Source organism: Brachypodium distachyon, chromosome 2 (genome assembly GCF_000005505.3).
Source record: "Brachypodium distachyon strain Bd21 chromosome 2, Brachypodium_distachyon_v3.0, whole genome shotgun sequence".
NCBI classification, from domain to species: domain Eukaryota; kingdom Viridiplantae; phylum Streptophyta; class Magnoliopsida; order Poales; family Poaceae; genus Brachypodium; species Brachypodium distachyon.
The window spans coordinates 48133068-48158260 of NC_016132.3; the positions used below are offsets into that span (position 1 = coordinate 48133068).

A 25193-nucleotide genomic window follows, 5' to 3' on the forward strand; every position below is an offset into this window, starting at 1 on the left:
AACGGCCTGGGGAAGAGACGAGAGCGTGGATCCAATAAAGTGTAGCCTGTAGGGGGAGCTAGATGAGTACGAGTTGTCTGTGTAAGGATCCAACGAATGGAATCCGAAATCTCGGGCTGGAGATGAATCGCGTGAAGTTCCCGCCATGCAAGGATGAACTCGAGAAGGACATCAGGAGACAGATCGTGACGCAAGTCGCGAACCCAACGATGATCAGTGATAGCTTGGGCGACCGAAATATTCTTGCGACGGGAGATGGCATGCAGACGTGTGATCATGAGTCTTTCACTTCAACTCTTCTACTTGGGGAGCAAGGGCATCATATCCCTATCCTATCATCTTTATCCGGGCGTGCCAACACATGTTTATTTTCCATTTCTACCTGTTGACAGCCTTCAATCACCACCAACATCTTTGTTGACTTGTAATTCACTGCTCCAACCATATCTAAATCTCTAAGAGCTGGCCCATGGTGCAGTGATGTCATCAAGTTATACTAGCATAGTGTCCGTGTTTTCTATGAATCATCAACAGAAAAAATCAGCAGATAGTAATAACAACATAATAGTTAGAATATGGAACAATGTCATTGAAGTCTAGTGTGAGTTTTGTTGGATTTGAACTACGAACCCAATCTCACACAAATTGGGGAGTAGAGGCAGAATGAGAAGATCGAGAGAGGAGTAAGTGTTAGTCTCGAAGGAAGTGTTATTGTTTGCTTCTTTAACTCGTGGGTTTCCATGGTCCAATTTGCCAAGGGTGAGAAGGGAAAGGTTAGAAAACAGTGAATGGACGACCACCAACTCCTAACTTTTTAAGTAGAAAAGAAGTAAAAAAAAATGTCAGATGATCGTTACGGATAAAAAGCCAACTTAGCCCCACTCTAGTTAGTTGGGCATCTTTCTTGTTGGGCCACTTCTTAGATTTTTTTCATTTTTTTTGCTTGCTTTCCTTTTCCTTCTTTGCCTAGTTAACTTGTTGAATCGTTGACCAGTCCATGTTAGCACGTGGACTTCTCTTACATCATCTTTTGAATTGGTCACCACATAAGATTTATGCTCAAAGCGGAGGACTGTACGCCGACAATATTGGATTAGTTCAGCGTACATATATGCTCCTGTTTGTCAACTGTAGCATATTTAGCATCTTTGCCATATCAACTCACCAAGTGTCATGCTATTACGTAATGTCACCCGAGAATTTTCCACAAAACAACAACTCCTCGAACACGGATTGGTAAGCCATGAGATCAACCACGCGACATATTTTCTACATGTGTCTATTCACATTCAATATTCCAAATACATTTTATCTATTTCCTCCATCCAACAAAGGATATCTCAAATTTGACTAAATTTGAATGTATCCATACACTAAGTCATATCTAGATACATCCAAATTTTGACAAACTTGAGACATCTTTGGTTGGACGGAGGAAATATGTCATTTTTACTGAGTTTTCTGAACGAAAAAATAGTTATGCGTGAACATCATAATACAAGACTCTAACAAGTGTTGTTGCACTTTTTTTGTGTACATACTATAATAATATGCGTCATGTACAAAAGAAATACATTATTTAGCTTGGGTAGCAAATAATACGATACTGAAAGGTAATTGCTTCTTGCGTAGAATGCGTTCTGGCATCAGAATTTGGCTAAGATACTTATTAGGGGTACTTATTATAATAGCATGATGTTCGTGCATGTTTTTTTTTCCCAAAAGTTTTTGTAACTTTCTGTAGTAAGGAAAAATCAATACATATTGTGTGTGAATGGGCATACGTAGAGATATGCATTTCCACTTAAATGCTCCCCTACTCCTTGTTGGACTCATGCAGCTCTGCCCAATATCATCGCGTTCACCAATGGGGTAGTGACTAGTACGTCTGGCCATACATAACTCAGAACTCGCAATTTCCACATGCAGCTCTGCCCAATCAAATCCAGCACAGGTTCATCAAAGGTTTTCTAAAAGATTACTGGCAGGTTGCTCCTACTCTCTCTGCGAGGAGAAGCGGGGTTGGTAGAAGAACGACATCCCACCCCCACGGGTTCCCAGAGATTCCTTTTCGGTAGGTGATCCCGTTCCCAACAAACGTCCTGATCTGGTCCACCTCGATCTGCCCCGGAGGCCCTCACCAAACCCACTCCGGTCCCTGACGTGCCATCCCCAACCCACAGGTCGATCTTCCTAGCCCCGCCCGCCAGTGTACTCTACTGCACCGCACCGGCGGAACCCACGTGTTACGTCCGTCCGGGGACTGGATCCGTCGCGTCGCGCTCGCCAGCACCGCATCCGTTTGGAAGGTTGCCGGCTGAGAGATCCATGAGCTGGGGGGCTCTCGCACCGGGGGCAACGGACGCCGCAAAAAATACGGCTGGGCAAGCCAGCGATCTCCTTTGTCCCTACCACAAAATTTCCTGCGGCAGGAACGGGGAGGAAAGCGATAAGGTGCATGCAGCATTGCAGCGCCGGAGTTGGGACGCGCGTCGTGCCCGCTGCCATGTTGCTCGATCCATCGTCCTCCTCCTGATGCCTCCCCGGCGCCCGTTCCCACTTCTCTCTACTTGCTCCTTTCTGTGGCTGGCCCTCTTATACCGGCCGCGGCTCGGCACCTCGTCCATCCAAACGCCATCCGCATCCCCGCCTCCCGTTGCCGATCAGTTCCAGTCGGTCGGTCGGAGAGTCGTGTCAGCGCCCACGTCATTCCCTAACCTCGTTTCGTGCCGTGCTCTCCACCTCACTACTCCACCGGAAAACAAAGGAGAGTGCCTGCCTCCTTTTCGACAGAACGCGCCGATATATATTAGCCAACCAAATCGCTGCTCCCTGACCCCCAAAGCCACACCCGCTCTTCTCGGCAGGAGCGGAGGCAAAAACCCTCCTACTCCTCCTACCGCCGGCGCTAGCCACCTTCCATCTCTCTCTACTGCGCGCGTGTGTGTGCCGGGCCCAATCCGATGGAGCGCGCACGCCGCCTCGCCAACCGCGCGCTGCTGCGCCGCCTCCTCGCGGCCACCACATCCACCACGTCCCCATCCCCGTCCCGCGGCATCTCCACCCTGGTGCCCGCGCCGGCGGCGGGGTCTCGCCCCCACACGCGCCGCGCCCACCAGCACACGCAGGGCCGGCCGGTGTCCGTGTCGGCGCTGCAGCCCAGCGACACCTTCCCGCGGAGGCACAACTCCGCGACCCCGGCCGAGCAGGCGGTCATGGCGTCCGCCTGCGGGTTCAACACCCTCGACGCGCTCATCGACGCCACCGTCCCGGCCGCAATCCGCGCGCCGCCGATGCAGTTCTCGGGCAAGTTCGATGCGGGCTTCACGGAGTCTCAGATGCTCGAGCACATGGCGCGCCTTTCGTCCATGAACAAGGCCTACAAGTCCTTCATCGGGATGGGGTACTACAACACCCATATCCCGGCGGTCATCCTGCGCAACCTCATGGAGAACCCCGCGTGGTACACCCAGTACACGCCCTACCAGGCGGAGATCGCGCAGGGCCGTCTCGAGTCGCTGCTCAATTACCAGACCATGGTCGCCGACCTCACCGGCCTGCCCATGTCCAACGCCTCTCTGCTTGACGAGGCCACCGCCGCCGCCGAGGCCATGGCCATGTGCAATGGAATCCTAAAGTCCAAGAAGAAGACCTTCCTCATCGCGTCCAACTGCCACCCGCAGACCATCGACATCTGCCAGACGCGCGCCGCCGGGTTCGACCTCAACGTCGTAGTCTCGGCCGCCAAGGACTTCGACTACAGCAGCGGCGACGTATGCGGCGTGCTTGTGCAGTACCCAGGCACGGAAGGGGAGGTGCTGGATTATGCGGAGTTCGTCAAGGACGCGCACGCGCACGGCGTCAAGGTGGTGATGGCTACCGACCTGCTCGCGCTCACCACGCTGCGCCCCCCTGGCGAAATTGGGGCCGATATCGCCGTGGGCTCCGCGCAACGCTTCGGCGTGCCGATGGGGTACGGCGGCCCACACGCTGCATTCCTCGCCACTTCTCAGGAGTACAAGCGTCTGATGCCAGGCCGCATCATCGGGGTGAGCGTCGACTCCAGCGGCAAGCCCGCGCTCCGCATGGCGATGCAGACCAGGGAGCAGCACATCCGGCGCGACAAGGCCACCAGCAACATCTGCACCGCTCAGGTACGCACGCACTCCACCCACTCACCAAATTGCCTAACAGTGACATCCACAGTAATATTGCCTTTTTTATTCAGCAAAAGGTATATTTTTCGACGAAATATTTTTTTATTTAGCAAAAGGTATATTGCCACAAGTAGTGATGAAGATACTTTGTGATCAACTTTATAGGCCTTGCTCGCCAACATGGCGGCGATGTATGCCGTGTACCATGGTCCTGCGGGGCTGAAAGCTATTGCTGACCGTGTCCATGGCCTGGCTGGTACTTTCGCCCACGGGTTGAAGAAACTTGGAACAGTGACAGTGCAGGAGCTACCATACTTTGACACTGTCAAGGTCACTTGCGCTGATGCGAATGCCATTGCTGAGGAGGCTCGCAAAAACGAGATGAACCTTCGCGTAGTTGACGCAAACACGGTTCGTTTTCCTTGATGTTGTCTGTTTGAGTACAACAAGGTAGTCGACCTCTGAGTTTTGAGCATTAACTTCAAGTTGTGATGTTATAGATTACTGTTGCCTTCGATGAGACCACCACCTTGGAGGATGTTGACAAGCTGTTCAAGGTGTTCTCTGGTGGCAAGCCAGTAAGTGGTCATTCCATCAGTGCAAAATATGTGTTTCTGATGTGAAATTATAACACATGCTAAATGATTTTCCACCACAAACACTTTCAGGTGGACTTCACAGCTGAATCCATTGCACCTGAGGTCTCAAGCTCAATTCCTAGTAGCCTTGTGCGCAACAGCCCCTACCTAACTCACCCAATCTTTAGCATGTACGTGTGGTGCCAAACTTTGCATCTTTGCTTCATTAATTTTATTTTATTTTCCAAACGAGGGCACTGCACATAGAGCACGAGCTTCACTACTTTGGTAGTGTGTATGAAATAAATTCAAATTATCTTGTCTGGCCTTGCAGGTACCACACAGAGCATGAGCTTCTTCGGTACCTGCACAAGTTGCAATCCAAGGATCTCTCACTGTGCCACAGTATGATCCCTCTTGGTTCTTGCACCATGAAACTAAACGCTACTGTTGAGATGATGCCTGTCACTGATCCCAACTTCGCAAACATGCACCCATTTGCCCCTATTGACCAGGCTGCAGGCTATCATGTAAGGATCATTCACTATTTGTTTGGTTTCTAATGGCAAACTATCCTAATAAGACTATCTAGAAGTTCTGAAATGACTTGTTTTGTGGTGCAGGAAATGTTTGATAACTTGGGCGAGCTGTTGAACACGATCACCGGTTTCGATTCTTTCTCTTTGCAACCAAATGCTGGTGCTTCAGGAGAGTATGCTGGGCTGATGGTTATTCGTGCTTACCACAGGGTATGTTATGATAAATATATTGCGCTAGTCCTCTTGCTGCTCATCCAGCCGTTACAGAGTCTTTTTCCTTAGTTCATTCGTTGCTCACAAACCATGTAAAAAATGCAGTCAAGAGGAGACCACCACCGAAATGTCTGCATCATTCCTGTCTCGGCGCATGGTACAAATCCTGCAAGTGCTGCTATGTGTGGAATGAAAATTGTTGCTGTTGGAACTGATTCCAAAGGTAACATTAACATTGAGGAGTTGAGGAAAGCTGCTGAAGCAAATAAGGACAACTTGTCTGCTCTGATGGTACTTCTTCTATGCTCTGTTAATATGAGAAGTTATCATGGCTTTTGAACAAACTTTTACTCTTTCAGGTTAAATTTTATTGCTAAATTTTGATCTGGAGTTCTGATGCTATACTATCACTGCATGGCCTTATCGTTATATTAAGTGTGATAGGGCAAATTAAGAGTTTTATGTTATTGCAGCTTGTAATACATTACTATATAATTAAAACGAGGTGAAAGGAACCACCACTTTGCTCTCAGGGCTAGCAATTCCCACATTAATGAGAAGAAAAAGAGGAAAATATATACCTCCTCTTTCTGGTGGTTCCAGATTTTTCTATGGTGCGGAATAATTAATTAGATGGAAGTATATTATAGTATCTACCTGTGCATGGAAACTCGAGTAGTATATGTTAAGATAGAAATCAGACAGCTGCTTCATAGCACTTCCCTCTAATGGTTCCTGGTCATATATTTGAATCAATCAACAATTCAACATATAATGGAAGCATATGTCCAGATACTTTATTTTTTGTACTGAAACTTATAAAGCTAGAGACGTAATTGGAGACGTGAAACGCATGTGTCAACTATATATGCATAGAAACTAAGAAATTGCAGCCTGAAAAGGTATAAACATTTTAGTCATACTTAGGATCATGAAAACTTAGATAAACATGCACGAAACATTCAGTCAAAACATGTATATCATAGTATGATCTGCGGGTGTTTTGAGAGGAAAGCACAAGGCAAGGATTAGGGCCACTAATTAATTAGTCATTATTAGGGAGTAACTGTATGTCAAGGTTCCAACTGAAATTCTCAGCCTGTGGATCTGATTTTCTTGGATTGACAAGATTGATTGGGTCACATCCAACTCGTACTCCTTATATAGGTATGGAGATATGGTGCACGAATAGAGTAACTGATTTCGAATCATGGAAAATGTTGAGTTCACTGAGGATGATTGTTTATTACTTATTTAGAGAAACATTTGTGTTATATTTGCTTTGTGTCAAGAATAACATTATGGCACGACTATGTTATTGTTCAGGTTACCTATCCTTCAACCCATGGAGTCTATGAAGAAGGCATTGATGAGATATGCAGGATCATTCATGAGAACGGCGGGCAGGTCTATATGGATGGAGCTAACATGAATGCTCAGGTTAGTTCTTTGCACTTTGTTGTACCACCTTGTCTATTTGTTCTTTCTGCAATTGCTCCCTTAAAGTGCCTAATACGAATGGATTGGAACACTTCATGCTGGTCCTCAGACTGTATAGATATCTTTCCAACATATGATGAAGTTTAATCCAAAACAAATTGTGAACTACAAATCCTTCTACTCCCTCCCATCTGATTTAATTGTCACGGGTTTAGGCAAAACTTTGCCTAAACCTGCAACAATTAAATTGGATCGCAGGGAGTATTAAATTTGTTTTACCTAATTTTTTATTTGTTTGTTATCTTTTTAAAAAATGGTGATGACTATGCATGCCAAGCTATGTTTTATGTACTCCTTCTGATCCATAATAAGTGTCAGGAATTTAGTACAAAGTTACTTTGTACTAAATCCCCGGCACTTATTATGGATCAGAGGGAGTAAGAAAATATTAACTTTGTACTAAATCCCCGGCACTTATTATGGATCGGAGGGAGTAAGAAAATATCTAATCAAGTTCGCCTGAACCTAGTTGAGTAATTGCGATTTGGAAATTTCAGATCCCATATTAGTTATGATACTGAGAAAAATAATATAGTTTTTTTCTTGAATCCGTATGTGTCATTTTCATTACTAGACAAAAATCGCAAAGATGGCGAGAGGTCTTACAAGCGAACAAAAAACAAATAATCCACTGTAACATACAAACGTTGTCTTATTACAGGTTGGGTTGACAAGCCCTGGTTTTATTGGAGCAGATGTTTGCCATTTAAACCTTCACAAGACATTTTGTATTCCTCATGGTGGAGGTGGTCCTGGCATGGGTCCTATTGGTGTTAAGAAGCACTTGGCACCATTTTTACCATCTCATCCAGTGGTAGGTGTCCTGACTTATTTTATCAGTCCAATCAAATCACATTATTCAGATTTGTATCCTAACAATATAGTAAAACCCATTGTTCAATACTTAACTTGAAGAGATTGATATTCGAAAGTTTGTTGTCTCTTCCTTTCCTGTCCCTTTGCGACCTTTAAATATTAAGTAAGTGTGTGATGATGATTGGTTATGAGCTAACTACTCAGGCTATGCTTTAGATGCTGATTACTATAACCAAAAGTGTCAATCATTTCTTTGCTTGGCTTATGCTGTTTAATTCACAAGCGAATGCAAAGCCAATATCAGACTAATTCTGTAATCAATAGATACCTACTGGTGGCTTTCCTCTGCCCGAGAAAACCGACCCTCTTGGTTCCATTTCTGCTGCTCCATGGGGATCTGCTTTGATTCTTCCAATTTCCTACACATACATAGCCATGATGGGCTCTCAAGGACTCACTGAAGCTTCAAAGATTGCGATCTTGAATGCAAACTACATGGCAAAGCGTCTGGAGGTACTTGATGTTGCACATGCCAACAAACCCTCTGCTACAATTTTTGGTTATGGTTGAACTACTTTCTAAATCCTACATTATAATGAATTTTGCAGAAGCACTACCCGGTTCTTTTCCGTGGAGTCAATGGAACTGTTGCCCATGAATTCATTATTGACTTAAGAGGGTTTAAGGTACTTATCCGAACCATGTTAGCACTTGAACCATGCATAGTTGTAGGCCATTTCAATTCTCTAACTGGATCTTGGAAATCTTGACAGGCAACTGCTGGTATAGAGCCTGAGGATGTGGCAAAGCGCTTGATGGACTATGGATTCCACGGACCAACCATGTCATGGCCTGTTCCAGGCACACTTATGATTGAACCCACTGAAAGCGAAAGCAAGGTAAATATGTCTATATCTGTTGATTGCCATTGCAACAACAATTGGTTTTTACATTAGCTTACTGCTACACAACATGCAGGCTGAACTAGACAGGTTCTGTGATGCCCTTATCTCAATCAGGGAAGAAATTGCAGAGGTAGAAAATGGCAAAGCAGATGCGCACAACAATGTCCTGAAGGTAATGTACTCCAAATAGTCACAGTAAATTACTAAAACCTTTACATATCCACCCACAGTCTACAAGTTGAATAGATCTTGCTAAATCCTAAACCTTCTTTTTAAATGCCGTCTGCAACTTACGAGATGGTAGCGCATGAACAGTGGAGTTGAGGTGCTTGCCTGTTTTTTTACGCAGGGCGCTCCTCACCCACCCCAACTCCTGATGAGCGATGCATGGACTAAGCCGTACTCTAGGGAGTACGCCGCGTTCCCTGCGGCTTGGCTTCGGGGCGCCAAGTTCTGGCCAACAACATGTACTGATAGCTCAAAAATCCTTCTCGTTACTTTTTTTTTTGGCATATAAGCTAAGTACCTGCGTTCTGCTCTTGGCAGGTCGTGTGGACAACGTGTACGGGGACCGCAACCTTATCTGCACTCTGCAGCAGGCGTCCCAAGTGACAGAAGAAGCTGCAGCTGCAGCTGCTACCGCGTAATCTTTCAGATGATGACGATCCAGGGTTGTGAAACAGTGTCAAGAAGTTATAATGCTTCCTGTAGGATGGAGGCGTGCTTGCTTCTCAAATCTCTCATGTACTGTATATATTTTCCTCAGATGCCACCATCTCATGTATCTCTGTACTCCATTGCCTCCCCCCATTCCCATTTAAAGTGAAATTAGCTGTATTGGCTAGCATTTATACTCCTCTCTCAATACAAGAAAAATAATTGAGATCTGTTTATGCTCCTAGCCGTACATATATAAGGAAGGAAAATTAATTATTTTGACGATGTATCTGGTGCAAACCTTTATTCCGTGTAAGTTTGCAACCTATCTGGATGGACCATCGGATCTGATGAGAATCGCACAATCTATACAACCGTAGACCGTAGACAACTCTTGAGAACCTCGTATTTAACGCTAGTTCTTCGATTTGGAAGGCTAAGTTCAGAAAGCCAGGAATAAAAGTAATAAGGGAAAAAAGCAAGGAAAACGAATCCATCACCTAACCGATCCACTGATCGGATCGGCTAGGTGTGTTCGGACAGTTCGCCCTACGCTCTCCCGTCTTCCTCCGTTCAATACTCTCTCACTTGTTTATTCAATTGCGCCTTGCCTTTTGTTCTCACCACTCTTCATCTTGTCCTCATCCAGCTCTTTACTTGAGACTTTCTTCCACCGTCATATGTTCTAACTACATTTTACTCATTACATAATTTAAAAGACATGCAAAATTAATTCATATATATATATATATACTCCTTCCGATATATAATAAGTGTATTGAAGGAGCAAATAAAGGAGCGTACTCCCAATTAAATTTATGCAACTAAAGCTACCAAGGTTCAAACAGCATGGCACAAAAAAAGGAGCAGAAGTTCAAAAACAAGACTGAACATCAAAGCTCAAGCCTCAACAGCACTCAGTTATCAAGCGAAACTACTTAAGGTATGAACAGACAGAAGTTCATCCAACTCCAATCCTCTTGGTCACTGGCTGCCATCGAAAACGAGCACGAAATTCCTCGTGAAAAAAAAACAAGCATGAAATTCCTCAGTCGCCGCTTCAAAAAATAACACGTCGCGTAGCATATAATTTTTTTCAGAGAAGAGAAAAACCCCAATTGGATTAAGTGTGATTTTTGACAAACACAAAATATGACAAAAGTTACACAATTCAAACTGCATTCTCATCGGCCTCACCAAGCAACTAACGAACAAAAAGCGGCAGCGAAGACTCGCGCGCGCGGTGCCTGACGTGCGCCTACCATTTGTGCCCATCCAGTACAGCCCAGCCGAGGGCTCCAGGCCTCCAGGTCCAGGTGCACGCACCTCCCCTGTCCCCTGTTCTCTCCCTCTCTCTCCACTTTCCTCTTTAACTGCGCCTCCCCAGCTTGTGCTACTCCCCCAAGCGAAGCGAGGCACTCACTTCCTCAATCCTCATTCACGCTTGGCCCGTACGGCAAGAGGCGACGCGGCGCCCAATCTAGTTAACCCCCCGCGGCCACCGGATCGGGGAGGACCCTGCCTTCCCCTGGCGATTCTCCTGTGAGCTCCCTTCTCAATCTATTGTCTCTTCTTTTGTTCGATTGATTCGTAGTGTGCTTGTATTTTAGGGCCATTTTAGGAGCTATGATGCCTTTTCCCCCTTTGCCAACTGAAACGGGAAACCGCTACTAGATTTTGAAACAACAGTTACTGTCTTGTGATTCACCCTGCTTCAGCATCCTGTGAAATGAAATGTGTGCTTTAGAACATGCCAAGGAAGATTTTCTACAGTTGGATTGGACGTCGGTCTGATATTTAGCATCACTGCATCAGATGTAGTTGTAGAAATCGCTTTACTAGTTCATACAGCTAGGCGCAAAATCGGTAGTAAGCTCATCGCTACGGCTCGAGCAACTCCCTACAATCTGTGCATTTCATCAATCGATGGCAGCCAGTGGATTTGGGATGGAGAGAGGATGCGTGGCTTCTGGACACTAAATGTACTCTTGTTTCAACCATTTCTACCAGTTCCTTGGTATTCCTTGCCAACCTGATCTTATGTTGTTCAAACGCCTCATCCCCCTATATTGCCATATGGATTTACAATGATGCTCAAGTGCTTTATGTGTTTCATCATAACTGTCCTCAGCTCACCATGCGCATAGACCAAGTAAGAACTAATCTAATAAAAGTTACGTAGAAAGGACTTTGCCCTTGTCAAATGGCATCCTTCATCGAGGTGGAACCATTGCAGTATTGGTTTCCTCAACGAACAGTTCTTGTAAGCGACAACAGCTACAGGGAAACGGGGGAAGTAGTGAACTGGAACTAATTATAATTCTTCATCCTTTTTTCCCCAAAGCAGGGGGCCTAATTTTATTGCCTCTTTCTTTTCAGCCAAGGTCAACAGTCAAGAGATGGAAATTAGCCACATTTGATTTTGCATAAGTTCAGGGAGCACTAGGTGTTAACGGAAGTATTTTCCTCGATGGAGGTTGAAGCAGATTTTGATGTTGAAGATTCCAGATCAAACAATGAACTGCAGGAGTTGTGTCCAGTTGGCGAGATAGATCCTAGGAGAGGAAGATTCCCTTATTGCATTGTCTGGACTCCTCTTCCTGTAGTTTCATGGCTTGCTCCTTATATAGGGCATGTTGGAATCTGCCAGGAGGATGGATCTGTCCTGGATTTTGCTGGTTCAAATTTAGTGAGCATGGATAATTTCGCGTATGGTTCGGTTGCCAGATACCTTCAACTTGACAGAAATAAGGTATATGAGATTTCAAATTTTTTATTTTCCTCTAAGGAAAAAAAATATTATTAACTCAAATTTCGTTGGCCTCTTATGCTTTATTAATCTTTATTGAACTGCTTCTAAGATTTCTCATATTTACTTTCTTAGTGGAAAATGTCTACTAGCCTCCTGTGGGACATGCTTCCCTGTTGACATATTTACTTGCAATATTTATTTTCACATGTAGTTCCTGTAAGGTGCAAGATACAAGCCCTCTTCCTTCATGAAAGAATGTTTCGTGATTTATCATTCTTTAAACAGTAAAAAATTACAATTTAATACCTAGACTTAGTATCATTTAAACAGTGAAACATTTGGGCTGGGGACACTGAACCTGAGACTCCAGCAAGCTATCACAGACAGAGCATGGCTGGAGTGATTTTTTTCGAGAACTTATGGTTGTAAGCATTGAGAATCTTATCATCATTTCCAGGTTCTTTTAGTAACAGTGTTATTTATACAGAGTTAGTGCAACATCACGCAGATTATCTTCCTGCTGATTCGCAGATTCCCTTTTTGGCAGATTCCCTTAAGTTGCAAATATTGTTCAATAATCTTGTTAAGTATCAATCCTTATTTTTGCAAAACCTACTTGTGTTGTCATTTTTATTTCTGTGCTTTCCTTTCGAATAGACAATTTCTCGTTGACGTACTCTTGTTTTGTTCATCACCAGTGCTGCTTTCCTGCTAATCTCATGGCACATGTATGCAAGTGGTCCTACAAGCACGCAGAAGTTGGAACAGCAACTTCATGGGATGCTGCCCTACAACTGGGGACGAGAAATTTCCAGCACAAGTACTACAATCTGTTCACCTGCAATTGCTACTCATTTGTGGCAAACTGCCTGAACCGGCTTGCCTACAGCGGATACGTGGAGTGGAATGTTTTGAACGTGGCCGCTCTTGTTTGGCTGCACGGCGAATGGGTGGACAACATGTCTATCGTTCGATCATTCTCTCCGTTCCTAATTGTGACATGCATCGGTGTTTTTATGGCTGGCTGGTCTTTCTTAATCGGGACAGTAGCATTCTCTTCTCTTCTGATTGGGTGGTTTGTCTTTGCTGTATACTGCTCAAAAGGTTTGGTGCGCTGATTAATTTATAACATTACGGCTGAACCCTGTGAGTTGTTGAAGTAATCTGTTCGTGGCCATTTTCATTCTCATGATTATTCAGTTGAATTGAAACTCATTGAAAGAATTCACCTGCTACATCTGGATTATAGGGCCCAAACCAAAGGTGAGGCCACATCACCATTGTCAACTCCTATCTGTCGATGGTGCGAATGATCTATTGGTTGAGAATGATTCTCTGGTTTAGCACCCGGTTGTGCGCATAGAACGTGTTGCTCTAGATGCGCACGCTGTTGGACTTAGGCATGGTGAGGTGATGAGACTAGATCAGGTTTTGTCTCGTAATTTACGCTGGGTCCAATAGTCCGTTTTTCTTTTTTCTCTCTCTATTCTTCCCAACCTGTGCAGAGACAATATATTTTTCTCCCGCCGTTACGAATGTAAAGCGTATTTTGGCTGTCAAGTAAGAAGTATAAATTTTTCACCTAATCAACTATGCAAATCTCAGTACAAAAATATATTTATTTAAGCTATTTGCTTTCTGGAGAAGACAATATACATCGGATCTGTTTGTCCTGGATTTGGGGATATATCAACAGCCTGTGAAGACAGAAAAGATAATGTTCGTGTTATGGGGCTTATCTGAAAAATCAAAGAACTATATACCATGCTTTAACTATCAATGAATATGCAAATTTTGGGATGATGTTCAAACTTCAATCCTTGGTATAAACAAGATGGCAGGCTTTATTTATTATTCCATTATTATTTGACTCTGGATACAAGAATAGACAAATGGCATACCTTGGGGGGCTCAAAACCTCCAGCGTAATGGAAATAAGCACCAACTATCCAAGCATGATCAGCATCGCCAGTTGATGTCCAAATAGATATAGCTTTGGTCCAAAAGCAGCGATTCGAAAAACTATATCCAGAGTTAAAACTAAGTGCTTAGAGCCAATTATCATCAAACAAAACTGGTATCCAAAAACTAGTTCTGGTTAAATGACATACACCATGGTAGTAATGCTAGTTCCTACCTCATGATAGCTAACCCAGATGGTTTAAGTACCCGTCGCATCTCCTTGAAAATATCCATTGGTTTTGTCAAGTAGTCTACACTAACCTGAAAGCAAAAAACAAGTTGTTATCAAACTGTCCATGCAGTTAGATACATAACCAAAAGATACTTACTTAAATAGGACCGGATTCATAATAAGATGACTGTACCACGTTGGTTATAACATCAAAAGTGTTGTCATCAAAAGGAAGCTTTGGATTCAGATTGAGGTCTTGCACAACATATTCTGTCAAAACCTATTATCACAACAGAACAACCAAGATTTATTGTAAGAACATAGGATTTGTAAGAATAAGAACTGGTGCATGTTGCAAGACATGTTAATACTAGTACAAAGTCATTTATTGTAAGAAGTATTTAGAATTCTTTGCCCTGACCACATTGTAGAGCAACCAATGAAACTCAATGTTACTGAATTATTTAACAACAATAACAGCTGTCAAGGCTTTGAAGGAAATGAAGATAGTAGATAGTATCCAATCGTTCGCTATTTATCCAGTTAGAGACAAAGACAGTTGAAGGTGCATAGCTCTTATTTTCCTCCTATATATAAACAGCACGGAAGGTTTCATTTTCTGAAGAATTGTTTGTTTTGTAGCAATACAGATAGTGAATACTACCGCAAACAGTCTCAGGTGAATCAAAATACAGCATAACTCACCAAACGAGTCAATTATTGCTCAATCCGTAATGCTGGATTGCTGCTATCAGCTTATCACTGAAAAAATTTAGCAGATCGGATGTAAAAAATAACACTAATTTAGTAGGCATGCAGTAGCATATCCTTTTTCAGCTCATCTTCATTGATGTCCAAATGAATTAAGTGTGGTTCATTTCATAATGGTTGCAACCAAATGTACATACAAAACGACAGTGATTTAGTTAGCGTGAGGTACCGTATTCTTTTTCAGCTCGTCTTCATTCATACCCATCCCTACAACCTTCTCTTGCTTGTACCCGGGTGGATAATGGCTCACCTACATAAGGTGGAGACCGTAAGGAACTTCGGAAGAAGACATCAAGAAGAGAGTGGTATCTTGTGAAAACAAAACCCCTACCCAGCTACTGCACATGTCCAGGATGGCCACGGCTGGAGTGTTGCTTGGAGGAAGAACTTGCGAGTAGTATTTCGTGAGAGCCCTGATTGCTTGGTCATCAATGTGCGTGACAAAACGGGGAGCAGAGTAGAACAGAGTATCTGATGACCTGCCAAGCAACCAGAATGCATCAGAATACATCATCAGCGCACCAGGCTTTTTTTTTTTTTTGCGGGGCCAGATACTTACTCGTCGAAGCGGCTGAAGTCCTCGGGCTTGAAAGGGAACTCGTCTGGCCACTCCACATTCTTCAATATCTACAGACCGGCGCCAGTAATTAGCTTCAGAAGGCGCAATTTAAACGCAATGCCTCGCCGCGGGTGCCGGCGTGCCGTGCCGCGTCCTATGGCACTAGGATGAAGGCATGAAGCAAGGAACGTACTGTACATGTGACGCATACGAACCTGTTCGACCGGAGAAACCCCCTGCTTTGGCCACGCCGCGGCCACGAACGAGCGGGACGGGACGCCGCCGGAGGCCATACGTGCGAGCTGGTCGACGAAGGCAACGCCGAGGCCGAGGAAGACGCGCCGCGGCCGCGCGGCCTTCAGTGGCAAGGGAGTGCGGCAGACACGTGGGGCGGCGGCGGCGGCACGGGTGCGAAGCGTTCTAGGGCGAGACCGTTTCAGAGCGACGAGGAGGAGGTCAGGGCGTGTCGCGAGGGTGGCCATGGAGACGACGGGCAGACACGGCGGCGGTTAGGAGGGGAACGCGACGCCATGTGTTATGGTTGGGGGCGCGCGAGAGAGGGCGTCGTGGCGCCACGCGCGTCGCAGAGGATTGGGATTTCGTTTTTGCTGCCCTTTGGCTGCTATCTGCTGCCATGTGGCCATGTGGCCATGTGGGTCCTGTTTTGTCTGCTTGAGCCTTTCCAGTTTCCAAACATATTCCCATGATCCAATGTCTTTTCAAAACTCAACGGAACAGAGGGCTTGTGTTTGAGCTCCAATTCTATATGGCATCTCGCAATTCCCATCTTTTTTTTTTTGAAACGGACGCAATTCCCATCTTGGTACTAAGGAGAATGAACAATAGGGCAGTAGTGGAGGATGAAGTTCAGAGGAGAAGCAATGCATGGGGATGAATGGTTGGAAAGAGGAGCACTGAGAAAGGAATTTCTTTCTCACTGTTCCTCCGGCATTCCTTTCTCACTGTTCCTTCTCTTTCCAACCACTCTGAAAAAATCGTTATAAAAATGTGGTGCAGGCTCGCTTCGAAATAGAAACGGCTGATACGAGATAATGGAGAGAAAGAGAGATCCGTGGACATATGATTGCTGGAAAATCAAGTTTGTGGGCCCATCCACTTAGGTTGCTTCAGTGGAGCGTCCCATTTTTCTCCGATCGCTCCATAGATAAGAACCACTTACTCCCTCTGAATCATAATAATGTAAGTGTCGTATTAGTTCTCAGAAACAGATACCGAAAAAAAAAATCTCAGAAACAGAGTTGCATCGAATACGTGCTCTCGCGAAATGCACGAACTTGCCAATTTAATCAAGATTGAAACTACGGCGCGTAATTGCGGATGCACGTCATTTGTCTCGGACATTTGTCGGATCCTTCATCGGTGTGCAGGGTACGGCGAGTCATCGGTGCTCTTTTTAGCCGCTTCTTCGCAGCTTTGCTCCGTCGGCGGCGGTGAATACAAATGCAGGTGAAGAATATGCCTGCTGATGTACTATTGAACTTCTGCGCCCTTTCTCTCTGAACCGTCCGTGGCTACGAGACAAACCACAAGGGGCGACACAATACCTTTTTTAGTAGCCTTGCTATTTATATATTGACGTGACAGCTGATTAGATCAAAGATCACCATTAGTTTAGTAGCCTAAATGTCTAATGTGTAGCCGTGAACTCCTTTACTAAATTTACCGGGGCTACACATTTTCGACTGTCTTGCGCAAGCTGCGTGTCCGAATACGCTGCGAATTCTAGCAAGCAAAAAAAAAAAACGCCGCATGCAAGACTTCATGCTCAATGCATTATGCATGCCCGGCGAGACAAACTTTTGGTGTTGGTTGTAGAGTCAGCTCAAGCTGTCCAGCACAACTGCACAAGCTTGCATATAACCATCAGAAAGATACCAGTTTCGGCACGGAATCATTTAGGTCCGGAGTCCGGACAAGAACTCTACACAATCGAGCAACAATGGGATGTCAGTCAAAACTTTGTGGCTGCTAATTTATTTTAAGATGGTTTTGTGTGACTGATATAGTACTCGTAGACCATCATTTTCTTTGCACAGCCACAGGTTGTTGTTTTCCTCGGGACACTCACTCTTGCATTTGTTTAAGCACCAAGATCGGTCAGCAAAAGACTTTCTTCCAAGAAATGAGACCAGAATTGCCAAAATACTCCTACGAGACAGATTCTATGATAGCATAATTGCACTTTGCGTCATCTAATCAAGAACAGGTTAATTAACCGGACACCATTGCTTTGGGTGCGTTCATTTTGGTTTTTAGAACCGGTTTTTTCTAAAAACTGCCATCACCTAACTTATTGAAGAAACCGCATCACAAATTTAACTAGACTTCCGAAATAGTTTAGGTCAAACTAGTTTGGTAGCTTAATCATATTTAGGTAGCGGTTTCTCCAAGAAGCTATGGTAGGACAGCTTCTCCCGTGGGCAACTACCTAAAGCTCAGGCCCACCAAGAAAACCTAATAAAGAGATCGATCATTCATACGTGTTTGAAACTTGCAAGGAAGAAAGAAGTGGACCAACGTGACTGATTGGATGATCAGCTGGACCACAGCAGGCACCACGAGCTCCATGATCCTAACAATTCTTATCATAATCATAAGCCGTAGTGGGTATTTCATTCAAACGAGGACATAGAACTTTCAAGGGACGGGGAGGAGAAGCCAAGCAACCCATCACCCCCAAGAATGAATCGAGATTTTTATTACTGCATCATTTAGAGAACTTTTATTTTTACACACACATGAACAGAAGAACACTAATCACTGAGAGCAGTAGGTAGGTTCCAGCTCTCGGCGTCCAATCAGCCAATCGCAAAGAGCCATGTGGAATTTACAGCTCACCCATCTACACAAGATTCTTTTCTCCTCATCTTATTCTTGATTATGAACATTATCTCGTCCCATCCCCGCCTCCTGCTCTCCCCACCACCGCCGAGGGTACAGGCTCCAGAGCCGAGGGATCACACATCGGACGACCTGTACTTGTACACGTGCAAGCTCGCCTGCGGCGCCACGGCGGCCAGGAAGATCCTGGCCATCGCCTCCTGCGCCACCACCGCCCCGTCCTTCTCCACCAGCGCCGCCGCCACCACGTCGCCGGCGGGGCCCCCTCCGGCGGCGACCATCGCAATGATGGCCGTCTGCACAGGTCCCAGTGTCGGGTTGTACGCCGCGGATTCCAGGCAACCCCCCGCGTGCACTCTCCCTTCACCGTCCGCCACCGCGAAGCCCGACGGGCATCCGCTGTACGGCGCGTGCGCCGCCCGCGCGGCCGCCTCCGCGGCCTCCCTCAGGCGCGCCTCCAGGCCGCCAGCGGCGAAGCCATTGGCGACGACGGCTTCGACGGGATCGCCGATCGGGTTGTCGTGCGGCTCGAGGACGAGGGGGGCGTCCTTGGGGAGCAGGTCATGGGGGCCGAAGGGACGAAGCAGGAGCGACGCCACCGTGCGCCACTCTGGCTCGCAGCCGTCGACGGCATCGGAGGTCACCAGGATCAGGATCCCGGCGGCGCCGCGGATCTCCTGGAGGAACTGCCGGCAGTGGCCGCAGGGCATGTGGGAGACGGCGATGGAGCGGAGCGCGGTCTCCCCGGCGGCGGCGGCGTTGGCGATCAGGAATTGCTCGGCGTGGACGGACTGGGACAGAGGGAGGCCCCGGAACTCGAGGTTCACCCCGGCGTAGACGCGGCCGCTCTCGCCCAGCCCCACGGCGCCCACGGGGAACCGCGAGATCGGGGGCCGAGCGCGCCGCATCGCCGACGGGATCAGCAGGGGAAGGAGGTCCTCCACCGTGTCCACCCCGGCCGCCGCCGCCGCGCGCTCCGCTTCCTCCGCGCTCATCACGAACCCTGGCATCTCGACTGCCTCGGGCTTGGGCGTCATCTTCTCCTCCCCCATTGCTCAGATCTAGCCCTAAACTACGTTATCAGTGTATATATGATTTCTACCTCTTTGTAATCTTATTTTCGTTGAGTGCTAAGATGTGTTCCTCAAAGTGTGGAGGAGAGGAGAGCGGGGGAGGGGGAGAACTTGGTGGTGCTGGTGTGTGGGTATTTATAATGGACACTGCGAATTGCTCCGTTTCTTTTCTCTTCCTTTTCCTAGTCTAAGCTTTGTAAACGAAAACGATGGGCACCGATAATTATCTGCCCGCTGTAGCATTTGACGTGTCATGGTGCAATCTGACCACTTTGCCACGCTGGACACTGGAATGATATCATTGCCAAGAGATGCTTGGAGCTGCAGATCTGAGACGAACCATGCCTCAGATGGTTTAAATCCATGTAGCCAGCTCATGCTCGATCTTATAACCCATCCATTTGAGAGAGATGGAATCTAAAATGAAATTTGCAGCGTACATGTAGTACTGTGCAAACGAACTGGGTTTCAAAACTTTGGTCAATCTTGACAGATGATATTTAGTCGGGCGATCCAAACGATCCCCCAACTTGATACTATAGCCTGTACCCTACGAGAAATGCAAGGCGCTGCGCAGAAGTTTCTTAAGAGGGTCGCTTTCGTGGCACCTCCCTTTTGTGAATGCGCAGCTCTCGGAAGTACGAGTGGCGATGAAGAGGTGACGGCGCCCGTATTATAATTGATAGGGTCGTCCTTCCTTACAGAATTGTTATATTTCGGGATCATGCATATGGTTGCTGCCTGCCTCCCTCGTATGCTTCACGTTCGCGAGTAGTAGAAAATTGTTGCCGTTCAGACTTCAGGCTCCATGCAGGTCTGATCGTGACAAATCGGATGATTATCACGGTGCGAAAACGACGCCGCGCGAGGGACGAGGAAATCATTGCACGCCTTTCACGCCTGGCAAATTCAAGAAAGGAGTTGTGGTTGGAGAGTTATTATTGGTTATCATTCACCACGATTTCGACTAATGGCCGAGTCGATGAGTGCAACGTCGGTGCAGTTAGTAGGTCAGAGTTAGGACACGGTGTTGATGGGGGTGCTACATGTGCAATGTGTTTGCACTTTGGAGCAAAGGCGAGGAGCCTCGACAGCCGGACAGGGACGCCTCGCTCCCGAGCACGCACAGAGCAAGCCAGTGAGGCGTGCATCGGACTCGCACCACTGAACACCGATGGGTTAAAAAGGCGCGGGCAGAGCAAAAGCAAAGCACTCGTCAAAGAGGTGAATTTGGTGGTACTGTCTGATTTGCGAGATTGCTTTGCTCGGTGCGCAAAGGGAGGCAGTTCGATCAGTCCCCGCCGAACAGACCGAATTAGCTACGGAGTACAAAAAGATAGCCGCTGAATCAAAACAGAATTAGAAAACACATGAGTCAATCAGATTATCGATCAGACCACAAATGCCAAAGGCATGTGATCCTTAGATGTAGATCGCTTATCAGAATAGAGCAACTTGGCTATCTTGTACTGAAGCCTGAAGGCGAACGGAACCGGCTCCGATCCTGTGGCTCCACGATTCCTCCTCTGCTTTTGCATGATATTTTTGGCTGCTGCGAACATGGACTCCTGAATTACCGTGAGCCAGGAACAAGTGCTAAAGCCTAATGATCATGTCATGTATGCATCTCGTCGATCGATGTGAAATTGTGAATAGAGACCACGGTCGCACGAAGATTCCTGCTTATCTGCATCGCGAAGACCCTTCTCTGGATAAGTTCTGAACTTCTTATTCTCCATCCTAAACTTGATTCCAACTACCACTCTCTCTTTTCCACATTAAATTCTCGAAATTACTGCATTCAGAAAGGATAAGGTTCGCCGTTCAAGCACCACGCCGCGTCCGTCCGTCCGTCCGCCCTTTGGCGTCTCGGCCTCCATTTGCGGTGTGCGGTGCTGCTAGCTTCTGATGAAGTGGATACGTGCCCATATGTCACAAGGAAGCGCGCATATGTAAGCAGCAGTGCACGTCACGGAGACTTGAAGAGGCTATCTAAACTCGGGGTCAGGTCAAGCACCCGCACACGGCACACTTGCCCATCGACGTGACCGGCGCACGTGTATGTCATCCACCGGGGAATTTGTCGTCCGGATAGACCGTGATACGACTTCTTTTGCTGGGTCTCTTAAGCCGTTCTTACCTTAGAATCTGGGTCGATTCTGACGCTAGGGATGCTGGTTCGAGTGATTTACAGGGAGGCAGGCTGGCAGCTACCGTTTGTTGTGTTTCGTTTTGTGCATCCAGTTCAGTGATAGTCAAGCAGCCGTGCGACTGCCAGTCGAGGCACGTCCTTGTTCGCGTCACTCGCTGCCCAAAGCAATAAAAATATCGAAGGGTGCCAGTGATTCAGTGAGTAGCTAGTGCGTGCTAGGATTGTGAAAGAATCTGGAGTAAACTTTGTTTACAGGCACGTCACTCAACTAATCGATTCAACGAAACCAGTGCACTCTAGACAGGTCCAGAGATAATCACATTTCTTGCCCTGCTCTAATTCCCTTTGTTTACGCTTTTACAATGTAAAAACAGCTGGGCAACGGTGGTTAGTTCAACGGTGCCATGGAAGTGGTAAGTAAAGTATGATTCGCAATTGTCGCAGTAGCAAGACATGTATAGTATTTTGAATTCTCCCCAATTCGCTTATGCTCCTAAAATGATGCTACGACATTACTTCATCTTGCAACTTGAAGCAGTGATATGTCCTCTCTATGCACTTGAGAGAATCATCAGCTGCCCAACCGCAACAATTAGCTGATCTTCAGTACTGGAGTAGTACTTCCTACGGTGCTAGTACACTAAACATTCTGAATCAGGTTCCGGTACCAACAACACCGACAAGCTACGGCGTACGGAAATGTAACAGAGGCACGCAAAGGATCGAACGCTGGAGCACTTCCCCTGAGCCTCACGGCCCGGGGACACAAAACATTTCCCGCTCCATTTTAAAATCCTCGCCTTTTTCACGCCTTAACTTCCATACCAACACATAGAACAGAACCCGAAACAAGAGCAATATGCCACGACGCCCGGTCCGGGGAACCATCTGCTTTCTCGCCATCTCGTTGCTCCTGTGCACAGACGCCGGCCGGCCCTCCTACGCGCTCCAGCTGCTTGGCGACGACGAGGACGCCGACGGCGGCGACGGCTCGACGTCCTTCTCCTTCTCCTCCCCTCAGACGACGCCTGGCGGTCTGGCGTTCGGGTTCTACGACGGGACGTGCCCCGGCGCCGAGGAGACCGTGGCGTCCACCGTGCGGGAGCTCTACGCCGCGGACTCCAACGTCGCCGCCGCGCTCGTCCGCCTCTTCTTCCACGACTGCTTCGTCCACGTACGTATACGAACGCCGACACCCGTATGCTCCATCAAGATGTCTTTTGCCTGCGCAAACGCGCGCTAGCTCACGTACGCACACGCCAAGACGCCGTGCTCTGTTTTCTTTCTCTGCCTCGGGCGCGCATTGCAGGGCTGCGACGCCTCGGTGCTCCTGGGCCGCGCCAATGGCGCCACCAAGTCGGAGAGGGACGCCGCGCCGAACCGCTCGCTGCGAGGCTTCGGCGCCGTGGACAAGATCAAGGCGAGGCTGGAGAAGGAGTGCCCGGAGACGGTCTCCTGCGCCGACATCCTGGCCCTCGCCGCGCGGGACAGCCTCGTGCTTGTGGGCGGGCCGAGCTACCCCGTGCTCACCGGCCGCCGGGACAGCGCCGGGAGCTTCTACCGCGACGTGAACGTCCCGCCCCCCAACGCCACCTACGCGATGACGCTCGATTCCTTCGCGCGCCACGGCTTCACCGAGCGCGAGACCGTCGCTCTCCTAGGTACGCCCGTTAAATCTTCGTCTATCCGTTGGATCGAGCTCCGTCTATATTTTGTGTTTGGTTGATCCTTCTTAATTGGCCGGCTTGTAGGAGCACATAGCATCGGGAAGGTGCAGTGCCGGTTCTTCAGGGACAGGATCTACAACTTCGCCGGGACCGGCGAGCCGGACGATTCCATCGACAGGGACATGGTCAGCGAGATGCGAGCCGTGTGCGGCGGCGACGGCAGGGCGCCGATGGAGATGGGGTACTACCGGCAGGGCCGGGAGGTTGGGTTCGGCGCGCACTACTACGCGAAGCTTCTGGCGGGGCGCGGCATCCTGCGCTCGGACCAGCAGCTCACGGCGGGGAGCACCGTGCGGTGGGTGCGCATGTACGCGTCGGAGCGCGGCGAGGAGGCTTTCCGCGAGGACTTCGCGCACGCCATGGTGAAGCTCTCCGCGCTTGCGCCGCTCACTGGGTCGGCCGGCCAGGTCCGCATTACCTGCTCCAAGCCCGCTGTTTGATTATATGGTCCAGCCCACTTCTCAGTCGGCCGGCCCTATGGCTTGCATTGGATGGTGGGTATTAAAGAGTCCACATGAAAAAAAAAACGCAATCTTGACTAACAGAGGCCTGTTACTAATGAAAACTCTGGAAAAGGCCCATGTATTGAAAAGCCCACTACTTGATCTATAGTTCAGGATTTTTCTTCCTAATTGTTGTTGCATATGAATGGTGGAAATGTACTCATTTTCTTCTTCTTATGTGACAGTATTTTATCAGGCGGTGCTGCAGAGTTAGAGGTTTTTGTTGTTGTCTGCAGGTCTGGTGTTTCTGATCTTGCAAAATTTGGGCTTATGTTCTAGCAGAATGGTTCATACTATTCTGATGAGTTAGATATTTTCTGCTAAATTTGAGGTCATTAATCTTGTAATCCCCCCTTTATTTGTACATTTAGCATTGCATTTGCAAGTTTCTTCAAATTACTTGTATGTTTATACCTGACTCTAGTACTTATTTCATTACTCCACCTTTTAACTAAACCTCTCATTTATGCATTCACCATTAGGTGGCTAGACGCAGGTCATGAGTAAAAAGTAATATTCTCTATTTCTAATTAGTTGTATGCAGTTTTTAAAAACAAAATAATGCAAAGAGACAAAAATATCTCTTCGTCCGTTTTATAAAGTATTTCCATGAATCTATTGCACCATTCATTTAATATTCTTCCCAGGTGCTTAGTCTCATCTCGCTTCATTTTTTTTCTTTTTAGAAAGAGCCGAAAAATCTGAGCACCCACGTCAAGCTTGAATTTGGATGGACTGGTTCCACCACAGAGAACCACTTCAGCACCTTCCTTCATCTAAATACGATGATAACACTAAATTGTTTGTCTAGAAAAATTTAAAAACACGATGATTAACTAGGCTTTGAAAATACAAGAATTCGAAGAAAACTTGATCGCAATAAAAAACAAGAGACACGAGACGAAAGATCAAAGATGACTGCACAAAGGGACGGACCATCACGTATGAATACAAGCTCAGCATACCTGCGTACTATACTCCGTAACTTTTTTTACAGCAGTTAAATGTACAGGTGCTATAAATGTTCTCTTTTCAATGAACAACATCTCCGCGTTGACGAGGCTATCTTTAGCCAACCTCCCCCCGTATTCAAGCTTCACCGCAGCCTATCACCAGTGAATCACCAGAGCTCGCGCGGGCGGCAGTGAACTGACCAATCACGGACGGGCGATGGCAATGGAGTGCGAAACACGGAATCCAAACCAGGCATTGAGGCACAGCCCCCGGGTTTCAAAAGTTTGAAGCGAGCCGTTTGTCTCGGTGTCCCGCAGGGAATCCCAACGCGGAAAATTTGC

The 25193-nt window shown here is 47.1% G+C and overlaps 5 protein-coding genes and 1 non-coding gene across 7 annotated transcripts; 4 read left to right on the plus strand and 2 right to left on the minus strand.

The window, feature by feature from the left end:
* Positions 1–2811: 2811 nt before the first annotated feature.
* Positions 2812–9650, plus strand: LOC100845191 (glycine dehydrogenase (decarboxylating) 2, mitochondrial). Its single transcript, XM_003569621.4, has 15 exons — positions 2812–4154; positions 4323–4568; positions 4658–4735; positions 4826–4926; positions 5070–5265; positions 5359–5484; positions 5593–5778; positions 6814–6927; positions 7649–7801; positions 8128–8316; positions 8412–8489; positions 8577–8702; positions 8782–8880; positions 9058–9175; positions 9255–9650. Exons 1-15 carry the CDS (start codon positions 2964–2966, stop codon positions 9353–9355), a joined length of 3102 nt encoding a protein of 1033 aa, XP_003569669.1. The 5' UTR covers positions 2812–2963; the 3' UTR covers positions 9356–9650.
* Positions 7255–7395, plus strand: MIR5181A (microRNA MIR5181a). Its single transcript, NR_126929.1, has one exon. It is a non-coding gene; the product is annotated as a microRNA MIR5181a (primary transcript).
* Positions 9651–10649: 999 nt separating the features above from the next.
* On the plus strand, positions 10650–13312 carry LOC100846409 (protein REVERSION-TO-ETHYLENE SENSITIVITY1). Its single transcript, XM_003569625.4, has 3 exons — positions 10650–10907; positions 11745–12117; positions 12816–13312. Exons 2-3 carry the CDS (start codon positions 11836–11838, stop codon positions 13233–13235), a joined length of 702 nt encoding a protein of 233 aa, XP_003569673.1. The 5' UTR covers positions 10650–10907; positions 11745–11835; the 3' UTR covers positions 13236–13312.
* Positions 13313–13603: 291 nt separating this feature from the next.
* LOC100845800 lies at positions 13604–16132 on the minus strand. Its single transcript, XM_003569623.4, has 8 exons — positions 15797–16132; positions 15582–15649; positions 15354–15501; positions 15192–15272; positions 14445–14531; positions 14255–14340; positions 14019–14139; positions 13604–13814 (listed from the first exon to the last, which is right to left on the minus strand). Exons 1-8 carry the CDS (start codon positions 16061–16063, stop codon positions 13740–13742), a joined length of 933 nt encoding a protein of 310 aa, XP_003569671.1. The 5' UTR covers positions 16064–16132; the 3' UTR covers positions 13604–13739.
* Positions 16133–18237: 2105 nt separating this feature from the next.
* LOC100846103 (cytidine deaminase 1) lies at positions 18238–19642 on the minus strand. The gene has a single exon (XM_003569624.4). It carries the CDS (start codon positions 19493–19495, stop codon positions 18560–18562), a length of 936 nt encoding a protein of 311 aa, XP_003569672.1. The 5' UTR covers positions 19496–19642; the 3' UTR covers positions 18238–18559.
* A 2670-nt stretch (positions 19643–22312) lies between these two features.
* Positions 22313–24276, plus strand: LOC104583322 (peroxidase 57). Of its 2 annotated transcripts, XM_010235195.3 has the most exons (4): positions 22313–22842; positions 22978–23329; positions 23420–23802; positions 24084–24276. In XM_010235195.3, exons 1-4 carry the CDS (start codon positions 22528–22530, stop codon positions 24147–24149), a joined length of 1116 nt encoding a protein of 371 aa, XP_010233497.2. In that variant the 5' UTR covers positions 22313–22527; the 3' UTR covers positions 24150–24276. The 2 variants fall into 2 exon arrangements, with proteins under 2 accessions (XP_010233497.2, XP_024314256.1); XM_024458488.1 differs by having other exon boundaries at positions 22315–22842; positions 23420–24093.
* The last annotated feature ends 917 nt before the right edge of the window (positions 24277–25193 follow it).

Bases quoted from the DNA above. Each gene is read 5' to 3' on its own strand.
- LOC100845191 (XM_003569621.4), top strand. From the start codon at position 2,964: ATGGAGCGCGCACGCCGCCTCGCCAACCGCGCGCTGCTGCGCCGCCTC. The intron at 4,736-4,825 runs GTAAGTGGTCAT...AAACACTTTCAG, and splicing joins TGTTCTCTGGTGGCAAGCCA to GTGGACTTCACAGCTGAATC. The intron at 6,928-7,648 runs GTTAGTTCTTTG...GTCTTATTACAG, and splicing joins GAGCTAACATGAATGCTCAG to GTTGGGTTGACAAGCCCTGG.
- LOC100846409 (XM_003569625.4), top strand. From the start codon at position 11,836: ATGGAGGTTGAAGCAGATTTTGATGTTGAAGATTCCAGATCAAACAAT. The intron at 12,118-12,815 runs GTATATGAGATT...GTTCATCACCAG, and splicing joins TTCAACTTGACAGAAATAAG to TGCTGCTTTCCTGCTAATCT.
- LOC100845800 (XM_003569623.4), bottom strand. From the start codon at position 16,063: ATGGCCACCCTCGCGACACGCCCTGACCTCCTCCTCGTCGCTCTGAAA. The intron at 15,650-15,796 runs GTTCGTATGCGT...GCCGGTCTGTAG, and splicing joins GGGTTTCTCCGGTCGAACAG to ATATTGAAGAATGTGGAGTG. The intron at 14,140-14,254 runs GTAGGAACTAGC...CTCTGGATATAG, and splicing joins TCTGGGTTAGCTATCATGAG to TTTTTCGAATCGCTGCTTTT.
- LOC100846103 (XM_003569624.4), bottom strand. From the start codon at position 19,495: ATGGGGGAGGAGAAGATGACGCCCAAGCCCGAGGCAGTCGAGATGCCA.
- LOC104583322 (XM_010235195.3), top strand. From the start codon at position 22,528: ATGCCACGACGCCCGGTCCGGGGAACCATCTGCTTTCTCGCCATCTCG. The intron at 22,843-22,977 runs GTACGTATACGA...CGCGCATTGCAG, and splicing joins TCCACGACTGCTTCGTCCAC to GGCTGCGACGCCTCGGTGCT. The intron at 23,330-23,419 runs GTACGCCCGTTA...GCCGGCTTGTAG, and splicing joins CGAGACCGTCGCTCTCCTAG to GAGCACATAGCATCGGGAAG.